Source organism: Sinohyriopsis cumingii, unplaced genomic scaffold, assembly GCF_028554795.1.
Source record: "Sinohyriopsis cumingii isolate HCF-2022 unplaced genomic scaffold, ASM2855479v2 utg001050l, whole genome shotgun sequence".
Taxonomy (NCBI): Eukaryota; Metazoa; Mollusca; class Bivalvia; order Unionida; family Unionidae; genus Sinohyriopsis; species Sinohyriopsis cumingii.
The window spans coordinates 708004-728300 of NW_028315955.1; the positions used below are offsets into that span (position 1 = coordinate 708004).

Consider the following 20297-nt stretch of genomic DNA (forward strand, 5'->3'; position numbering starts at 1 on the left):
ATTATGCTTTGCAAACCAAAGTCAGGAGCTTGGGTAATCGAATGGAGATGGACAGGGGCGGGAAAGAAGCATGTAAATGATATCATCTCTTACCCATGCAAACTGATATCAAGCTGCAAGTAATATTTAGCTGAAGTTCAATATTCTTCGGGAAAAAAACAAAGTCAAATTTCTGGACAATCACAAGGCATAAATAATGTACCAAATGTCGCGAGCCTGAAACTCAAATGGGCCAAGGTCTCGTCACCATAGATCTGCATACTAAATCCAGTTGAAATCAAATAGTCTTGACAAATTATAGCTGATGGCTGACAATTAGGGACCATAAGTACATGACGTTATATGTGGCAGATATTTGAAATCTGATGGGAACGGTATTGTTGGTATTATGTAACAATACTTACAAAAATTCCTTTCCGGTTTTGCTCACATATATTCTTTTCAGATTTGGCTTATAAAGTTGATTCTCGATTGAGAGCCGCCCATAACAACTGTGACCTCGAATTTAACAAATCTTACTTATGCAAAATGAATGTTCCCTAAAGGCCTTCAATAGGCAAATATTCATCGCACCTTTAAGAATAATGATTGAGATAATTTATCATAACTTGACGATAACTTTAGTACTGAACATTTACCCTAGGACCAATCGTATTAAAATTTTTAGTTTAACCATAGTTGCTGTATATGCCACTATAACAAGATATCGTAATAGGTTGCCACCTTTATTCTTCTTTACTTTTTTCCGGCATAAAGGGGACCCTCAATCAAAGTGACTAACTCTATAACACAAAGAGCCAAAATACTCTCCTGTCCTGACCAAAAACTAGTTAAGAGAAATGTTTCAATGCAAACAGAAACACTGCTGTAGCAACATAGATGGTTATCACCTGTCCGACTCGTTGCTTGACCATATGCACTGGATAAAATTCATAAAATTATATGACTCTATGCTTTTTAAACTGCTTCCTCAAATGGATTATAAGTCTTGGTTGCGCTGCTAAAAACAAATATTTCGCACGGCCAGTACAAAGCGTCGCCTAAAATCCTAAGAGGCCAACAGACGATCGAAGTGAAATGCGTTGCGTGTTAAAGGACCACTAAACAGTGCTGATACTGTAGGACAGAGGTACATATCATTCATAACGTTGGCCAAAATTAAAGAAGTTCTCGTTTCCTTGCATACTTTTATAGATATAATTATTATTAATATAGTAATATGGAAACAATGGGGTAATCCACCCGGTCTCATTTCCTTCTCTATACATATTCAAACAAGAGTGTCACAGTACCTTTTGATTATGCTTCGTTATTAAGTTTAACATCTGCTTATCCACACTCAAGAAGATGTAAAGTCACGCGCAATTACAGCCATTTAGATTAAAAAGCTTTGAATACATCATGACAGGAATGCGCACCATGTATGGTTCCTGGACAGAAGTGGTATTTTGCAAAATAAAAGTACAAAATAATCGCATTATATTTACCTGGGTTCGCACCGTCCCTGTACAGAACGGGTAAATCTTTATATGCCAGAAAATAAATTATTTTTCCGATGTTTTCGTGTATGACCACAAGGCTATCCTCCGTCAAAGTTGTACATTGCTTTATTCTTGAAGCAAAATAAAAAATAATAATATTCAATTATTTGTTAGGTCGATCAGACAAAAGAAATCTTTCACAACTGTAAGTTCAATATAAACAAAAATAAAAAGGAACTTGATGTGGTGATGATATGATGCTAAAGTATCAATCAAATAATGTCCACCAGCTTCCTAGCTGAAACATTTAACGAGGTATGAAAAAGGCCCAGATGTATGTTGTTGTTGTTGTTGTGGGGTTTAACGCCATTTTTCAGCACAAGGTAGGCTATACATGGCGGCCAGTATTAATGGTGGAGGAAGAACCCGGGAACACCCCGGAAAGAACCAGCGACCCACCAGAAGTTACTGGCAAGCTTTCTCACATACCCACATTTGCCGAATCTGAGACTCGAACCCACGCAGAAAGAGGTGAGATGGCAGTGATCCGTAACGGAGGGCGTGTTAGACCACTCAGGGCCCCACCCTGATGTATGTATGTATGCATGTATGTATGCATGTATGTATCTATGTCTGTATCTATGTATGTATCTACGTATGTATGTATGCATCTATGTATGTATGTATCTACGTATCTATGTATGTATGTATGTATGTATGTTTGTATGTATGTATCTACGTATCTATGTCTGTATCTATGTATGTATCTACGTATGTATGTATGTATCTATGTATGTATGTATCTACGTATCTATGTATGTATGTATGTATGTATGTATCTATGTATGTATGCATGAGCTTTAGAAACATGCATATACACATTGACATAGCTTCAACAAATTCATCATCATTAACGTAAGACCTGCTTCTTTGTAAAATAATAATTTGAATGGTTCTTGAATATATATATATATATATATATATATATATATATATATATATATATATATATATATATATATATATATATATATATATATATATATATATATATGTGTGTGTGTGTAAACATAAGGGTTAGGTAACTAGAGCTATCTAAAATGAAAATTAAACTTTTTAAAAAATTGCAACAAAAAAAATAAAACAATTGATAAAATATGTAGAACTTGAACCCTACCGGTAGTCTCTTCTATTCATGAACTCCCAAGCCGAAGATAGGCAGTCGACTTCCCTGTCGACTGGCTTTACGAACATGGATTTTTCCCAGAAGAGAGGGGGCATTTTGTAAAGTCCCATAGATGTAAAGAAGTCCTCAGCAACTTTGTACATGCGGGTAATGGTATAATTTTGGTCAATCAACGCCTTTGTTATATCGACTGAACCTTTATTGGGGTACGGTACCACAAGATCGTATATGTTTGTCCAGTCTTGAGCCCACATATTACCTTGTTAAAGAAAGTGAGGAAAAAATATTGATAATTTTTTTCTCCAAACAACATAAAATATTTATAAAAGATCAGAATGCATATATTTGCAGTTTTATTTATTTGGAAAAATAAAATTATGCTAACAGTATTTTATGTTCCAAGTTTACTCAAAACGACAACTAAGTCTTATAAAGATTGCCATTAAGCACCTTTGGGATGAAGATTGTAGAATCTTCATTGAAGAATGCGTGTTAAATATGCGTACTGTAAACACATCTAGGACATTTCTTTTTGTATTTAAGTCTCTGTTCATAGCTTTATTAAACTCTGTTGATTATGTTTCGAGGAAGCTGTAGCCAGAATATATTTCTCAGCCCGAGTAATTAGCCAATTTTAGGACCTGGTGCTATCATATAGATTATTCACTAGATTTTGTGACAGCGTAGATCATGTCCGTAAAATGGATCCTCCATAAGCTATAAACATAAGGAATTATCTGGATATTTTAGGTACATGTGTTTAGCCATTTTGAGGTATGAATAATTCGCTGTGTTGGTTGTGTGGGTCGTGTTTCCATTGTAGGGAGTGAATTACTATAATGCGGCTGAGAAAACCGTACTTCTAAATCCCACAAATGTGAAACAAGAAAAAGACGCGGGTTTGAAGTAAATGTTTCTTGATATGTGCTCATGAGGTAATAAGAGCAATTTCCGCTAATAAGAATATTTTGGTTGACACAGACTGCTCCTCGATGTCCTTGAAAGTAAGGGAAACTACTCTTTCTTAAGCCAGACTCGCATTGGTGTTTGATTCTCTCTGTAGATAGACCTATTTTGGCTAACGGTTCATTCATCGGCAAAGAGTACTGGCATGAAGGTTAAAATTATGGATGGGATTTTGTTTCGCGACTAGTCGTAGTAAATGATATGGGTATATAAATTTCAAAGAGGAACTAAATCGTATATTTTCGTCTGACGTTTCTTACAATACTTAGTTTCATTTATTATTATTTTAGCAATGAAAATGAGAACATAACTTACCTAAAATATGTGCAGGAATGTGACCAGTACTTGGAAACTTATCTGCTCCGTAATATTGCTTTAGCTTCCGTCTAACATAAGCATGAAGATTTTCGTACAACGGCGCAAGTTCTAGGAATAAAGCTTGGACGTCGTTCTCAAATGTCGGACTCTCGTACGGGGACCGGTAGTAATCACCCATGTCTTCATATTTGTCTTAGAAGAGAAACAAAACTTGTTTACCACAAGTAATTCAAATTAGTGTTATTTCCTAAACAATGAGACTTTATGAAACAATTAAGCGCAGTTAAATCTGGTGACTCTGACACAAGTCCATCTACCCAACGTACATGTACCAAATAATAGCAACGATATATTCATTTATAATATAATCCACAGATGCGTCATAAAGCAATTAGCACTGGCATGATAATATTATGCTGGAAAACTTTAGTACCTGCGATTTTGAATGGGTTTTTGTACTGTTGCAAATATATCCATTTAATGGGCTACACTGGCAACAGTTAACACTTGCTACAAAACAGTTACTAATTTGTCAGGAGAATGAGTAAAAACTTTTTAAACACCAAAAGCATGATCTTCATCGCGACCGTAGGCCATATCATCAACCATTTTTTTATCACAGCTCTGCAGTTAAGGGTAAATGTGCAATGGGGTGGGGATTGGATATTGCATCTCGTACATACATACAAACATACATACATACATACATACATACATACATACATACATACATACATATGTACGTATGTACATACCAAGAAGCAAATGTAATGTTTGGGTACATACCGAGAAGTAAATTTAACGTTTGGAGGAGAGAAACTAAAAACAGTTAAACAATATAACATATTTAAGCTTATTAAGATACAGGTTGCAGCTGTTGGTTGACAGTGCGTATCCGGAATCCCAGTGCGGCTTCAAAGCAGACAGGTCGACGACAGACATTATCTTCTCCCTACGACAACTCCAAGAAAAAAGCAGGGAGCAAAGTCAGCCACTCTACATGATGTTCATCGACCTCACCAGTGCCTTCGATCTCAGTAACATCGATGCCCCCAAAAACACCGCAGCATGATAATCTCTTTCCATGCCGAATGAATGGGACAGTCCTGTATAACTGATCTTCCTCAGATTCCTTCCCACTCAACAGCGTTGTGAATCAAGGCTGCGTGCTGACGCCGACCTTTTCTCAGGATCTTCTCTTTGGTCCTGTCCTACGCCTTCGACTCGTTCACTGATGTCGCATATTTGCACATCAGGTCCGACGAGAGGCTGTTCAACCTGGCACGACTCCGATCGCAGAACAAAGTGATGTCGGTGCTCATCAGGGAGATGCACTTTGCAGGGTTGCGTGCTGGCGCCGACCTTCCTCGGGATCTTCATCTCCCTGCTCCTGTCCCACACTTGAGACATCCACTAATAGCGTATATCTATCTGCACACCAGGTCCGGCTGGACGCTGTTCAGCCTGGCACGACTGCGATCGCAGAACAATGTGCGGTCGGTGCTAATCAGGGAGATGCATTTTGCAGATGACCCGGCTCTTGTGACCCACACCGAGGATGCGATCCAGAGACTGGGAGACGTTTCGCTGATGCCTGCAAGAAGTTTGGGCTCACGATCAGCCTGGAAAAGACAAACGTCAGCGTGCAAGATACCACCATTGCCCCTTCCATCAAAATTGAGAGGGTCACCCTGGGAGCTGTCAACAACTTTACTTTCCTGGGGTCAACCATCAGCAACTCTCTCTCTCTCTCTTGATGTGGAGCTGGACAGAAGGCTCGGAAAGACAAGCACCATCATAGCATGACTAACGAAGAGGGTGTGGTAAAACAACGCGCTGACAGAACACACACCGAGGTCCAAGTCTACCAGACCTGCGTTTTCAGCACCCTTCTTTAAAAGTGAGACCTGGGGCACCTACATGAGGCAAGAGCGTCTCATCAACTCCTCTCATATACGGTGCCTAAAAGGCGTCCTGAATATCAGCTAGCAAAGCCGCGTCCCATATAATGAGATCCTGCAGCGTACAAGTATCCTCCGCATGTATTTCCTGCTGGTCAAACGCCGCCTTCGATGCCTGGGACAGGTCCGACGCATGGAGGATAGGAGGCTGTCAAATGATATCCTAAATGAACAGTTGGCCACTGGTACCAGAAGAGTCGGCCGCCCCTCACTCCGTTTCAACGATGTGTGCAAGAGGGACATGAAGGCATGCGACATTTCACCCGACGGCTGGGAAGTGCAGGCCGAGGACCGAGGCACTTGGAGACTGATGGTAGGCAAGGGTATAGCAGTCGCTGATGCGAGGAGAGTTCAGCTGGCGCCAGGGAAATGTGAGAGAAAGAAGAGCGCGGCAGCTACAGCAGCAACTCAAACTTCCCAGTATGTTGGCACCAACTGCAATAGGGACTGTCGCTAGCTCGTAAATAGGCCTGCACAGCCACAGATGACGATGCCTATATCTCAGAGACAGATGACACTCCAAGGGCGCTATTCGAATGGTCTCTTGAGACTGAATCGCCAATGATGAAGGTACAAAATAGAATTTAGATTCCTGTAACACTTTCCCATCCGTATTAACTCTGGAACGAAGTTTTTCTCAACAGGTATACTTTGTCCATTTTGTGAATTGTGTTCTTAACATTTTGTGAGAGTGTGTTGTTAACACTATTGTGAAGCTGTTTTTAAAACAAATGCTCTTTAACTTTTGTACAATCATTCTGAATTCGTTATTTACTCATTTGAATGAGTTGGCTTAATTCTTGTTTTACTCTGTTGAACGAGATGGTTGAATTTAATCTTTATGTTTCCATTTGAACAAGCTGGTGAGTTATTTCGTTCTTTATTCATTTGAACAAGCTGGTGAGTTATTTCGTTCTTTATTCATTTGAATGAGATGGTTGAATTAATTCCTCTGTAAGATTACAGCTTCTTTTCCGAAATGTCCGTTCTATCCTGAACTCTCAGAATAACGTATCCCTACAAGAAGAAGAAGTACAAGACAAATTGTAATACGTGGATGTAAGGTCAACTGAAAGTGTACCCCTAGTTAAGGAATATAGCTATCTGTATTTATAAAGTTTTTATTTAATTATAATGTTCTTTAATCACGTGATATCTTTAAAGTTGTGATAAATAACCGTAAATATCGAATACATTTAGTGGATTTATAATTATATTGATCTGATATTCGTCTTGTACAGTTAATGAATGAGGAGTGTTTCTATTTCGTGATAGTGACGAAAGTACTATCTCAAATGTCGACGGCAAGATGCTTTATTTCTGTTAGTATTGGCGTATGTACTTATTTATGTCGGCACTTAATATACTGGGATGTTTTAATGAGGATCCTATATTATCAAATTTCAATATTTAAAGAGAATGAGCTGCTTGCTAAAACCCGCTATAATTAGAGAATGTAGAACTTGCCAAATTTGATATTTACTAAAGTCATGCTTTTCAGTATCTTTGTAAATGAAAGTGTTGTCTCACTTTACTTTTGAGCATTCTGTAAAGAAAATCTTTCATACTTTCCTCTCCGAAATAAACAATCCCTTAATGCTCAAGCCGACGCTACATTTATTAACTCATCATCAGTGTCACACGTAATAGTCCGTACCGTGCCATTCCTTGAATCATTCCGGTTAAGCGCCAAGTCAATCGGTTGGAAAGTGACTTAAAGTTTTACTAAGCTTTGACTAAATTTTATGTTATGTTTATTATAATAAAAGTTAGTATCTCGCAGTGTCTTTACGAAAGTGTGGATTTACGAAACAGCTCGTTAATTATATCTTGCTCTAATGAAAAGCGGGAGCTTTCAGGAACCAGGAGTAGGTTATACCAATTTGACAGATTCATAAATTAGTTTCACGTGTTATCTTCATTATCAGAACTCATCTACATTGTATACGATAGGTTAATATCGCTTTCATGTGAGACTTTGGTTTTCAAGAATTCTAAAACACTCATTTGCAAATTGTTAGATCAATGCATTGTCTCACTTTACTTTTGAGCATTCTGTCTATTTGAATTAATTACTTCACAACGATGTCAACCATGGCTACATAACACATTTCCAAAGAGGAGGTCGATCCCAGATAATTTAACAATAAGAGCATGTGCTGTTCAGTGAAGAATTCATTAATGCCCCTGATGGCGTAGTTGTTGTTGTTGTGGGGTTTAACGCCATTTTTCAGCACACGATTGGCTATACATGGCGGCCAGTATTATTGGTGGAGGAAGAACCCGGGAAGACCCGAAAAGAACCACCGACCCACGAGAAGCTACTGGCAAGCTTTCTCGCATACCCACATTGGCTGAGTTCGAGACTCGAACCCATGCAGACAGAGGTGAGATGGCAGTGATCCGTAACGGAGAGCGCTTTAGACCACTCGGCCACTCTGCGCCGCCCCCCCCCCCCCCCGATGGCGTAAATCACTCTTTGTTCAAGCATTCAGTGTACACCAATTGCTGCTGATTTCAAGCTCAATGTGATTACCACACAGTTGGAATGATTGCCAAGTAGAAATTAACGTGAGCGTATACAATTAATCGGAATTGTCTTCGAAACGGAACTGTTGGCAAATATTTTCATTCCCTGAATATATTCATTCTAATCGCAAATGAACATCAGAGTTGATGTTTGACCTATGATCAGTGTTCAAGGAATACAGACATAATCAGCGTAAGTTTCCAGCAGCATTAGACGGAATAATTATCTTTGGTGTAGCAAAGAATATCTTAATTTAACTTATCCTAGTTTGCTTTCTTCCCCTACATGTGTCAGTATTCAAATATACTTGGTATATGAACACATTTCTAATTTAACACTGATGGATTCACCATATATAAATTTGGATTGTGTTTCTAAGCCCATCCATTCAGACAAGTTTACATACACCTGGTTATACACTACCTATTTACAAATAAGTCCATGTTATCGTTAAAAGTACAAAAGCATGTGTTATTTTCTCAGGTGCTCACAGGAGGATGTCTCTAATTTGATAAATTGGTTGATAGTTTATATCATTATATCATATAACCTCTGCCAAGTGTGACTAACAGACCTAAATTCAAATGATGTGATGCCTGTAAACATACCCTATAAGCACGTCGACGGATTGGACTGAACTGGAGTGGAGTAAACGTTTAATGATACCCAATCTGGATAGCCTAGCCAATAGAATAGGACGGTTATTACTATGATCTCTCTTCTCCTCCACGTACTGCATAAACTGGCTGGTAATTTCACAATAACGCTGTGCACATATTATGTCAATAAAGCCACACTCTACTCCCCGAATAAGAACCATTTCTTTTGAAGAAGACTTCTCAGATGAAGGGAACATACCCGATAATTAAAGACTGTCACTCTCGTGTCCTTTAATATTTGTATATATATATATATATATATATTCAGCATTAAGTGACATAAAACATAGACATATGAATATTTAATCATTTTCTATAGCAAAATCAGGCTGGAATTTGTTTGACCCAACCAATGATTTGCTTTCAATACATGACCGTGACCTTGACCCGGCAGAAATTATTATAACTTCATTTTAGATTCAGACAGAAACTTACTAATCAAATCAAAGCATTATCATCAGAACATATACTTCATTCAAAATAGTTAATCAAAGTGTTCCCTTATATGTCGTTTTGCCAAAGACGCCTTAACTTCCGACATATGATAATGTTTGGCAAGCCCGAGCAACGCGTCATTTTGCAAAGTCTCTAACCCTTCTTGGGTAGGATTCTCCACTTTAGATAGCATTATGAAAACCCGATGATTTCATTAAAGATGTCTCCAATGTGTGAAATAAAATAAAATACAAATAAGAAAATGCAAAATAGAGTGAATTTAAACTTCAATAACAAATTTACGTTTTCTGAAATCATTCACAGAAAGTCTTATGCAGGACGCGTTCTGCAATCTTTTGTTACGACTCGATGGTATTAAACTAAGTAACATTAAATAACCAAAACCAACAAGTTTAGTAATTCAACAAATAAATTATTTCCTTCGTAGAAAATATGAAAATTTTAAAGGAGCCTACGGTATTAAGAATTAAATCCCAAATCATGCTAAAAATTATAAACCAATTCCAAAAGTGTTCTAAATTACTGTGGTTTTCCGAATGAATTCCAGTCTTAAATATGAATATGTACCAATAGCTAAATTAATCACAAGCAAAAGAAACATCATATTTTACAGTACTACATTCCCCTCCTTCTATACGTATTGCCGAATATATTTTCATAAAAGAAAGAGTGCTAAGAGCCAGAAAAAGGACGAAAGCAGTATCCGCACCAAACATGATAATAAACAACAACAACATAGTTTCATGCTAAAAAGCTTGCGGGACCGAATGTAATCAGCTATTGAAAAAATTGAAAATTTACCTTCAAATGTGATTGCTTCGTTGAGTAAATCAACATATTGTGGATACAGGTTTTTAATTTTCTTTCCACTGGCGTCTCTCCATCCTTTCCAAGCGGCCATCAACTTCTCATAATTTCGACTGTTGGCCATAATATCGATCAAATCTGCCACGAAAACAAGTATTGTCTGGCTATTATATAATTCATTAAAAGATTGCCTTATCCTGCATCTTGGAGAAAAAATAGGGTATATATGATTTATAGCTCAGCAACACGATTAGGTTATTCAATGCAGAGGTAATTGGTGTGAAGCGTCTAACCCAAGGACACGGCACAGTAGCCGACCTGGGTTGGCCTTCTGGCAAGATTTGAACGCTAATATGTTTGGTCACGTGTCCAGCAAGCTAACCTCTAAACCAGCACGGAGCATGGCTCTATTGTTCACACCTTACATCATGCAGTTGGATGCATAGGGCCTAACCAACATGCCCAAATCATCCGGCAGGAAGAAGCAAAACATGAAGACGATGTTGACAAAGCTGTAGGATAAATTGAAATAAATAAATAATTGCATTTGACCATCCTCAAGGTACCAAGAAGCTTCCTTCGTAATATCCATTACAATCGATGGAAGCGACTCCACCCACCCATACCCTCAATGTGATGAATAGATTAGATACAAGAAAAGAAGAGAAAAAAACATCATTTTCGCAAAGTTCCAAGAAAAAAAAGTTATTGTTGCATTGCAATTGTTCGTGCAAATGTTCAGCGATCTTTTCCTGACGTAATCATATACATGTCTGTTATCATTTTAAATATTGAATATTGTTGCAAGCCGATAAATAAAATAAGTCAATGCTCTCACACAACTAACGTATTACTTGTTTATACGTAAAGAACTGAATGTAACACTGTAACTATAAGAAAATTACTGGGAATTGGTGGTTGGGATGGGCTTTTGGTCTCAAAATTATAGCGAAAAAATGTAAACGTGATAGATGGGAGTAAATAAAAATATATGGATAATGACTTACTAATATTGTCAAAAGAATATCTCATGTAAAATACTTGAACACACAAATTGGTAATTATTATTAGGAAGGGGAATTTAAATAATACGTTAAGAAACACACCAACTGTCCAATAGAAATTGAATGAAAATATTACAAATTTGATAATATCAATAGGTTGGGTGATTTAGAATTGAAGTAATATTTTAAAGAACACACAAATCGGCCAATATTAATAAAATAGCGGATGAAAATATGACTGTACAGAACAGGCAAATTGGACAATATTAATTAGATAGCGAATGAGAATAATGTAGAATGCACAAATTTGGTAACATTATCAAGATGAAACATTGAAATAGTACTTTGAACAAGGAAAATATAAATAGTATTACTTTAATAGGATAGGGAATGAAAATAATACTTTACAGAATACACAATTTGATTAATATAAATTAGACAGAGAATAAAAATTATTATAAGCAAGTATGACTAAGATGAGGAAATGAAAATTGAAATAATATTTGAAAAGAAAAAGTTTGAAAGGTAACATTATTAACAAAAAAGAGTATGAAAATAACTCAAATTGGCCAATATTAATCAGATATGATTTACAACTTATACAAATTGGTTAATATCGGTAGATTGGGTATTGAACATTGTTAAAACACTTTGAAGAAAACACAAATTTGCCTATAATAGTAAAATAACGTATGAAATTAACACAAAATGGTTAATATTAAGAAGACTGAGAACTGAAATGTTACTCTAAAGAAAACAAAACTTGAGTAATGTTAATTAGATGGGAAATTAAAATTACACTTTAAAATAGACAATACATTATTGATTATATACACTGTCATACATTATTTTATGTCCACTATATCTTTGCCTTGTTTAGAAATTTTAAACGCACTTGTAAAGTATTTGCGACAGAAAAAGAGAGATAATGTAGGCATTTTAAAAACAGTATCAGGGAAGAACACCCACTCGCCCCGTTCCCCCCCCCCAAAAAAAACCCCCAAAAACAAATTGAAGAGATACTTTATGTATTTTTGGTCAAAATTATAGGGGACATATTTAACACAAAATATGAGGGTAATTTGTGGATTTTTTTTATAAGAGATAAATAACAAATGGGATTTTTTAGGGTTTTATTTAATATAGAGGGATGGCTAAAGATCTCAATAATAAATGAGCAGCTACAACTCAACACAGTTAAGACATGTTCGTCAGAGGTAATTTATTGATTCTAGTTTATAAGCCTCATTTATTTTTTGTCAGATTAGTACTAAATTGAAATTCTAAACATTACTAAGGTCAATACACAATTACACACTTGGTCTATAAAATAAATTTTAATGTATACTTCTCTTATACGATCATATGCATAACGATTCGTTAAAAAAATAATATTATCTCCTCAGCACGATACAATGCACACTTGTTCATGTCTATATATTCTCATAGCCTCATGTCTATATATTCTCATTGCCTCATGTCTATATATTATCATTGCCTCATGTCTATATATTATCATTGCCTCATGTCTATATATTCCATAGCCTCATGTCTATATATTCTCATTGCCTCATGTCTATATATTATCATTACCTCATGTCTATATATTCTCATTGCCTCATGTCTATATATTCTCATTGCCTCATGTCTATATATTATCATTGCCTCATGTCTATATATTCTCATTGCCTCATGCCTATATATTCTCATTGCCTCATGTCTATATATTATCATTGCCTCATGTCTATATATTCCATAGCCTCATGTCTATATATTCTCATTGCCTCATGTCTATATATTATCATTGCCTCATGTCTATATATTCTCATTGCCTCATGTCTATATATTCTCATTGCCTCATGTCTATATATTCTCATTGCCTACAACACGTCTATCTTAAGACCAATGGATGATGCAATAAATCTAGCTGGAACAAATGTGTGGTTCATATTTGATTGTATTTATATACTCAGTAAAAAGATCATTATTTACTTGTAACATATGTGAACAGGCTATTTCACGTCAATATATGAATATTCCTGCCTACAAATAGTTGCACATATACGTGTTGTTATTTTGTTTTATTTTTCTTTACCGGGGTAGGGGTGCATTTGCATGATGTTTTATGGATTTGTACCTGTAATACAATTTCTAATATTGGTTGTTATTCAAACTTTCAAAATGTGCAGTGGTGAGTTATCAGTATTGCCACTGTTGTGGCAATGGAAACGAATTGTAAAGGTCGGTGCTAAGGTAAGTTCAAGCGTTCAGACACGCTTCAAATTTTTATCATATCTCACTTCAAAGAGAGGTAGTACAAAAATGTTTCAGTCTACATAGTATTTTTGCAATTTTATTGATTTTAATGAAGAATAAAATATCTCTGTTGTCCACACTGAGTCTAAATGTTTTTGCCATCCAAATGACTCTTCAGATAAGTTCGACACGACGTGTGTGAAAGAGTCAATTTGTTCAAATTGAGTGGCACGTGGACGACTGTCATACTAGTTTCCATCAATGAAACTTATATCAGCTTTTACAAAGGATCCGAAATTCACATACCTGGATCTAAAGATAAGCAAGAGGTTGCATTTAGGCATCCCATCGCCGTGTTGTAGATGGTAGACATTTCCCCCTCTAGTTCGCTAATCTGTAAGAAGACAACCAGAAGCATAGGAGTAGCTGCATGGTTAACCTAGAGTCGATCAGCCAGCATCTTAAACATAAAGCAAAGATTATGTTGGAGAGTCCTATAATTTTGATGTAGAACTTTTTCCTTCTTGGATTAGGACTGCAAATGTAAACGTAGAACAGAATGTTATATCCCTTAAATCCTTATGGGAAATATTTTACTTTGGCTTGGAAAATAAATCGCATTCTTCAGATATTAATGGTAGCTCCATCGCACAAATATATATGGAAATGTATCTCCTTTGCTCCGGACGGAAGCTAGGAATGACATACTTCATGTAGACCCTGTATATATAATTTATTTCGGTATAGCACAGCAGGTATGTCATTGTTTGGAGGATGTCTCCGTAGCTCAGTTGGTAGGTCTTTGGACTAAAAGGATCATAGGTTTGATATCCGCCCAGACTAGTCCAGTTTTGCTGCCTCAGTCGGTTCTTGGAGAGGTGCTTGGTTTAAATTTCCTCCGAATAATATAGCCAAAATGCGTTAAAAGTGCCGCTAAAGCCAACATAAATAAAACACAAATCAGACACATGCATACATATATACCTATCCATTAATGCATACCACAGATGGGCGGTTACTTTAAACCTCGACTTTCAAACATTACGGAAATATCTGTTATGGAAAGGCATGATGTTCATTCTGTCACATCATTTTGTTCAGTAGCTGGTACAGTTATTTTCTAAAGCTGTAAAATGTAAACGTTAGATCTTGAGATTGATATGAAAATATAGACATTTTATTCTAAATGCAGGATTCAGTTGGTTCAGCAGAAATGATAAGCTACGGTAATCAAGTTAATGTAACTGTACGTTTTGTTTGATCAGTCCCAACCCAAAGAGTATAGAGAGCTCTGCACTGTTGTCGTGTGGACACATTCGCAACATAAGTGACTTGCATCGTATCCCCTTTTTTAGTAAATTCGACTGAAGCCCCTAACGTTTCATTCAGTAAAAATGTAATGGATATTGAAAAATTATCTAGGAGCACATGGAACGTTGTAAACGAAATAATTAAAAGAAAATAATCGGACAAGTAAGTGCAAGTCAGGCATTATTATTTATCATTTATTAGGTGCAATAGTTTTGGCAGTTATAAAGACTAAATATAAGTGTTAATTGTTTTCCTTAAGTACTTTGAAACTACAAAGAGACTTAAGAACAATTATTATTATTATTATTATTATTATTATTATTATTAGTAGTAGTAGTAGCAGTAGTATTACTATTATAACAACGACAACGACAATAGTATGGAATATTGTATCCGTACCTTTCTTAATTTGGCCTTGTCAGGAAAAGCCGCAGTCCCAATGTCCATAACCTTTAGGAGGAGTCTGGTAATATTCTGGTTGTCTATCTTACTCAGGTCAAAACGAGATGCGTTCTTGGCTTCTCTGTAGTTGAATTCCGAATATTTCAAACTCCATTCTGTCTGTTTTTATTCAATAAATCATCAATTGATAAAGCGCATATGAGTGTATATATATATATATATATATATATATATATATATATATATATATATATATATATATATATATAGTATATATATATATATAAACGAAAGAAATGCATTATCATACAGGATAGAGGATTTTAATTCGTACCCTACGTAGATTCGAACCCGGGTTCCCGCACCTATCATACTGCATGTAAACGCTGACCCTTATACCATCTCGACTATGCACACATCACCAAAACTGATGTCACAGAGCTGCTGCTACTGGTATCCATGAGCAGCAGACACACCAACATTTCGACCTGAAAATTAATTCTCAACTATGCACAGTTACTATTCGTTCATAAGACAGAATCGAGGTATATATAAATTATTATATGGGATAACAATTATACACCAAACAGAAAGGAAGTTTTATCCCTAGATTATACAGAAAACACTTCATAATACTTAGATAATTTTTTATAAATACGAATAAATAGCATTATCATACCATATATAGCATTTATATTAGAACACTATGAAAAGGGGAACCCCGGGTCCACGGGTAACCGGCATATATCTCCTCACCTAAATTCAGTGACCAATATATGCGAACCTTACACACATCACCAAAATATATGTTACCCTATGGGTGGTATAGGTTTCCAGGCGTGACAGACAAACCCCTAATTATAATGCATCATTTATTCTCATCTGGATGCAGTCCTTCGAGATTATTGAGACAGAAATCAAGGTATATATAAATAATTATTACACTCTTTTCAAGGAATTGATTCACCAAATGTTCAAGACTTATTCTTAAGAAACTCATCTGGATAGGTATGAAGATCTGTTCATGATGAAAACATTGGACTTTCCAAAGGAATGTCAGAAAAATTGAAAGAGTCTCTGCGATATTTGGGTAATTTGCATGAAACAGGTTTCCTCAAGACATCAACATGGGTATAAATCAGGATTTCGTTAACAAGGTTTGTCAGACTTAAGTGGATTAACAACAACTTATCGCCATCTAGGTCATTGCCTAGTAACAAATGAATACCCTTGATAGGTAAATTCGTCACTTGTTCCGACTGTTGCGGGTCCTAAGACTACTTCTGATGACAGCGATACACAATGGCGAGGAATATTAACAAAGCCGGGTTCTAAACCCTGAATAAGATCGCTTTCATTAAAAGAAGACTCCTCAGAAAAAAATCAATGTATGGGTTAATAAAAGACTCGGAGAAACTCCTGTGTACCCTTAAAATTTTCGAGATCAGGAATTGTGATCAAATATTATCATAAACTTGATTCCTAAAAGTTTTACTAGACAGTGATTTCGATATCCTCGTATTAGATTGAAGTGACAGAAGACTGCGGAGTGGAAGTCTTACTGACAAAGAATCTTTGTGAGTTAGGGTATAGTCGTAATCTGTACGAGCAGCATTTTCTCATGCTTCTACCCTTTGTTCAACAAGGAAGTCCATTACGTCACTATCAAAGCAATTCTTGAAGTCTTCAACTGACATGAGTTGCCCTGAGATTATCGTAATCTTGACCTACTGTTCTGGTTGAGCACCACCTATCAAATAATTGCTCTTTTTCTCTGGCAATTTTGACTTGGTTTTGTCCAGTTTCTTTCTTATAGATCCTAAACGTTTTTGATATTACTCAGGTAACACTTGATAACCCTTCAAGATATATTCCTTTTTTCGAATCATAACCACCACTTTGCTGTATGGACAGTGAAGTATAGTTTTAACATATAAAATTTTCAGCAATTTTTCAAAATGAGTAAGCTATTGATCTACTACTTTTCTTGATAAAGTCTACTAACTTGATATTTCTGATAACATTCAAATCCTGAATTTGCTCGTAAAGTGGAGACGTACTTTTCACCTGCCTGAACTAACTATTTAAATATAATTTGAAATTGTCCTTCTTCATTTCCTTTTTCTATCTGCAACTGTATTTCCCGTTCTCATTTTAACGCATTTGTGACATCCTATCTTGTATCTTTTTCACTCTATCTATTCATCTTTTTTCTTTTTGCCATTGCAATTGTCTTTTTCTTTCCTCTTTCTGCAATTGCGATTCTCTTTCTTCTTTCTGTAGCTGCATTCGTCTCTCACATCATTCTTCAGTTGCACTTGTTTTTCGAATGTATGTAACCATGTTTGTCACTCTCTCCTCCTCTCTCTCTCTCTCTTCTCTTTCTGGGAGCTCAATCTTACTTAATTAGATTTATATCTTATATTTTAATTTCAATTCCATAACGTGCACGGTAGCGCTAGATGTAGACTTACTAATCAGATCCAAAGCATTTTAACCCCCGCCCCCATCGTTCTTACCGACCGCTAAACAAAAATATTTTATATTTCTGCTTCGTTAAAGAAGCCTGAGAGAACAATCATATTAAATGGCAAGCTAGAGGAAGTCGTCCTTTTTCCAGGACTCTAACCTTTCCTGAGTTCTCTTCTTTAGATGACATCGTGAAAGCTTTGTGGTTTCACTATTGGTTTTTCATTTAAGTAAAATAATACCTGGTTCTTAGAAAGTTCCGAAACAAAGTGAATTTAAATTTCAAAAACAAAGTTTCTGAAATAATTTAAAGAAATTTTTATCCCATACATCAGTCCTCAATTTTCTACGATTCTATAGTCTTAAAGTAAGAAAAGAAAAGAGCGAAAACCAAAAGGCTTCGTAAAATTCAACAGACATTTTAGTTCCCTAACGTGCAAGTGAAAATGTAGAATAACTTATGGTGTGATGAATTAACGATCTGATTAAAATCATATCTCCGCTGTCCTACGTAAAGATCTGACGTTGACCGTTTAGGGGTCATGTTCTGGTGACCTATGAATTAGCCAATGGAAATGCATCTTTTAAAAATCTGAAAGTGAATTAAATCGTTCAGTACACATTCATGCTCTTCATCCACACTGCTCTGTCTCCAAACGCGATATAAGACTTCATCTGATTGGGTGATCAAATTAGAGATTATGGTAATAACATAGGTTTCCAGAACATGAGCCATAAGTAGCCTCTGTCAGATCTTTACGTAAGACAATTGATATCTCATTTGAATCAGATTAGATGAAATAAATCCCAAATAATACTAGAATTTCTAATACAAGTTAAAATCAGTAAAGTTATGAATAAAGTTTACTGGTGTTTCAAATAATTTTAGACGTTGATATGTTGATATGCTTATAGTGGCCTTCAGTCATTAATGTACTAATGTACCAAAAGCCTGAATAGTAATGATGTGCCAACAGTCTCTTGATGAATTAGAATAATACAATCCAAATAGTCCTTGTATGAACTCACTTTAATTCCAAGAGAATAGTGTTATAGATGAGCTCCTGGTATTTCCAGAGAATGATCATTTGAATAAATAAGTCCAGCTTAAATGAAATAATAAACACAACAATAAGACTGATTTCTGCTTGAGATGGTATCGCAGGAATAAATAATGTTTCCGTTAAACAAGAATATGCAATTAAGACATAAGATGCCTACCTGGTTGAGGGACAAATGTTCATTTCAAGAAAAATCAGTTATAATTAGAAGGCTTGTTACTAAAATTGTATTAAAGAACATGATAAACATAACGTCATTGACTAACTCTAAGATAATGATTAGGCGTGTACAAAATAAAAAATATGAGTCTGGTCAGGCGGAAAATGAAATTGGTATTTGACAAGGTCAGCTATAAAACATAATTCTATATAACAAATAGCATATACTGAATAAAAGAACTAACAAACATGTCGTATTAAATATGTGTGTGTGTGTTTGTGAGTGTGTGTGTGTTTGTGTGTGTGTTTATCTATCTATCTATCTATCTATCTATCTATCTATATATATATATATATATATATATATATATATATATATATATATATATATATATATATATATATATATATATATATAATATTGAACTTCAATGAAGGGGAGCAATACGTTGAAGTTCATTTTGAAAAATTACCTTAGCCTCTTATACAAGTGTTTTGTGGGAGGAACATATTTTAATATTAATATCAGTCCAGGTCAAGTTACTTGCGATCCTTTAATACACTAAGAAGAATTTCTTTACAACTTCCTTTACGAATGGCATTTAATTTAAATGGTCGCTTATCTTCGTTGCTACTAGCATTGTATCTTCTCAATTTAAAGAAATTTCAATAGGCCGCAGTTATCTGTTGATCTTTGACCTGAATTTGTTTTGCGTACAGCGGACAAACGGAATGTTAAGGTTCGTCGCGGGTCGAGATTGTTGACGTGTTTTTTGTTTATCGAAACTCACATACCCTTCCACACCAATGATTTCGTTTAAAATAACCCGGAACACTGCAAATAACGATGATCCGTATTAAACCGTACTTAGTACGCACGATGCAAGATACCAAGCCTGACCACTCGAATATTCCCGTAAATTGAAAAAGCTTGAACTAGGTGACCCATTTCGAAACAATCATGGCATAGTGAGAACGCTTCGATGCAACTGTTTCTTTAGTACTTAATTTTATCAACGTTTTCTTAGGCACATTACCAAACATAATCGTCTGATCAGTGCTCATTACAGTCAACAACCATTTAGGACTATATGTTATCGACCCTGTTTATTTATATGATTTCAAAAGTCATTCACTCATAATTCACTAAATTACTCTACTTTTTATGCCGTTTAATAATCTCTCTCGGAAATCTTCCACATTATAATTTAAACTCATTGATTTTTCTTATAAATCTTCAAGACTATGCCTCTTTATGGAGTCTTCTTATA

The 20297-nt window shown here is 35.6% G+C and overlaps 1 protein-coding gene across 1 annotated transcript in view; it reads right to left on the reverse strand.

Moving 5' to 3' along the window:
* The window catches only part of LOC149772884 (angiotensin-converting enzyme-like), a 232991-nt gene extending 214995 nt beyond the window's left edge, over positions 1-17996 (reverse strand). Inside the window, exons 1-7 of the mRNA XM_089947173.1 lie at positions 17967-17996; positions 15335-15496; positions 13931-14018; positions 10359-10502; positions 3949-4143; positions 2659-2926; positions 1488-1612 (exon numbers count right to left, since the gene is read on the reverse strand). Of these exons, the coding sequence (XP_089803299.1) occupies positions 1488-1612; positions 2659-2926; positions 3949-4143; positions 10359-10502; positions 13931-14018; positions 15335-15496; positions 17967-17996 (1012 nt within the window). The remainder of the gene's footprint in view (positions 1-1487; positions 1613-2658; positions 2927-3948; positions 4144-10358; positions 10503-13930; positions 14019-15334; positions 15497-17966) is intronic.
* Positions 17997-20297: the final 2301 nt, after the last annotated feature.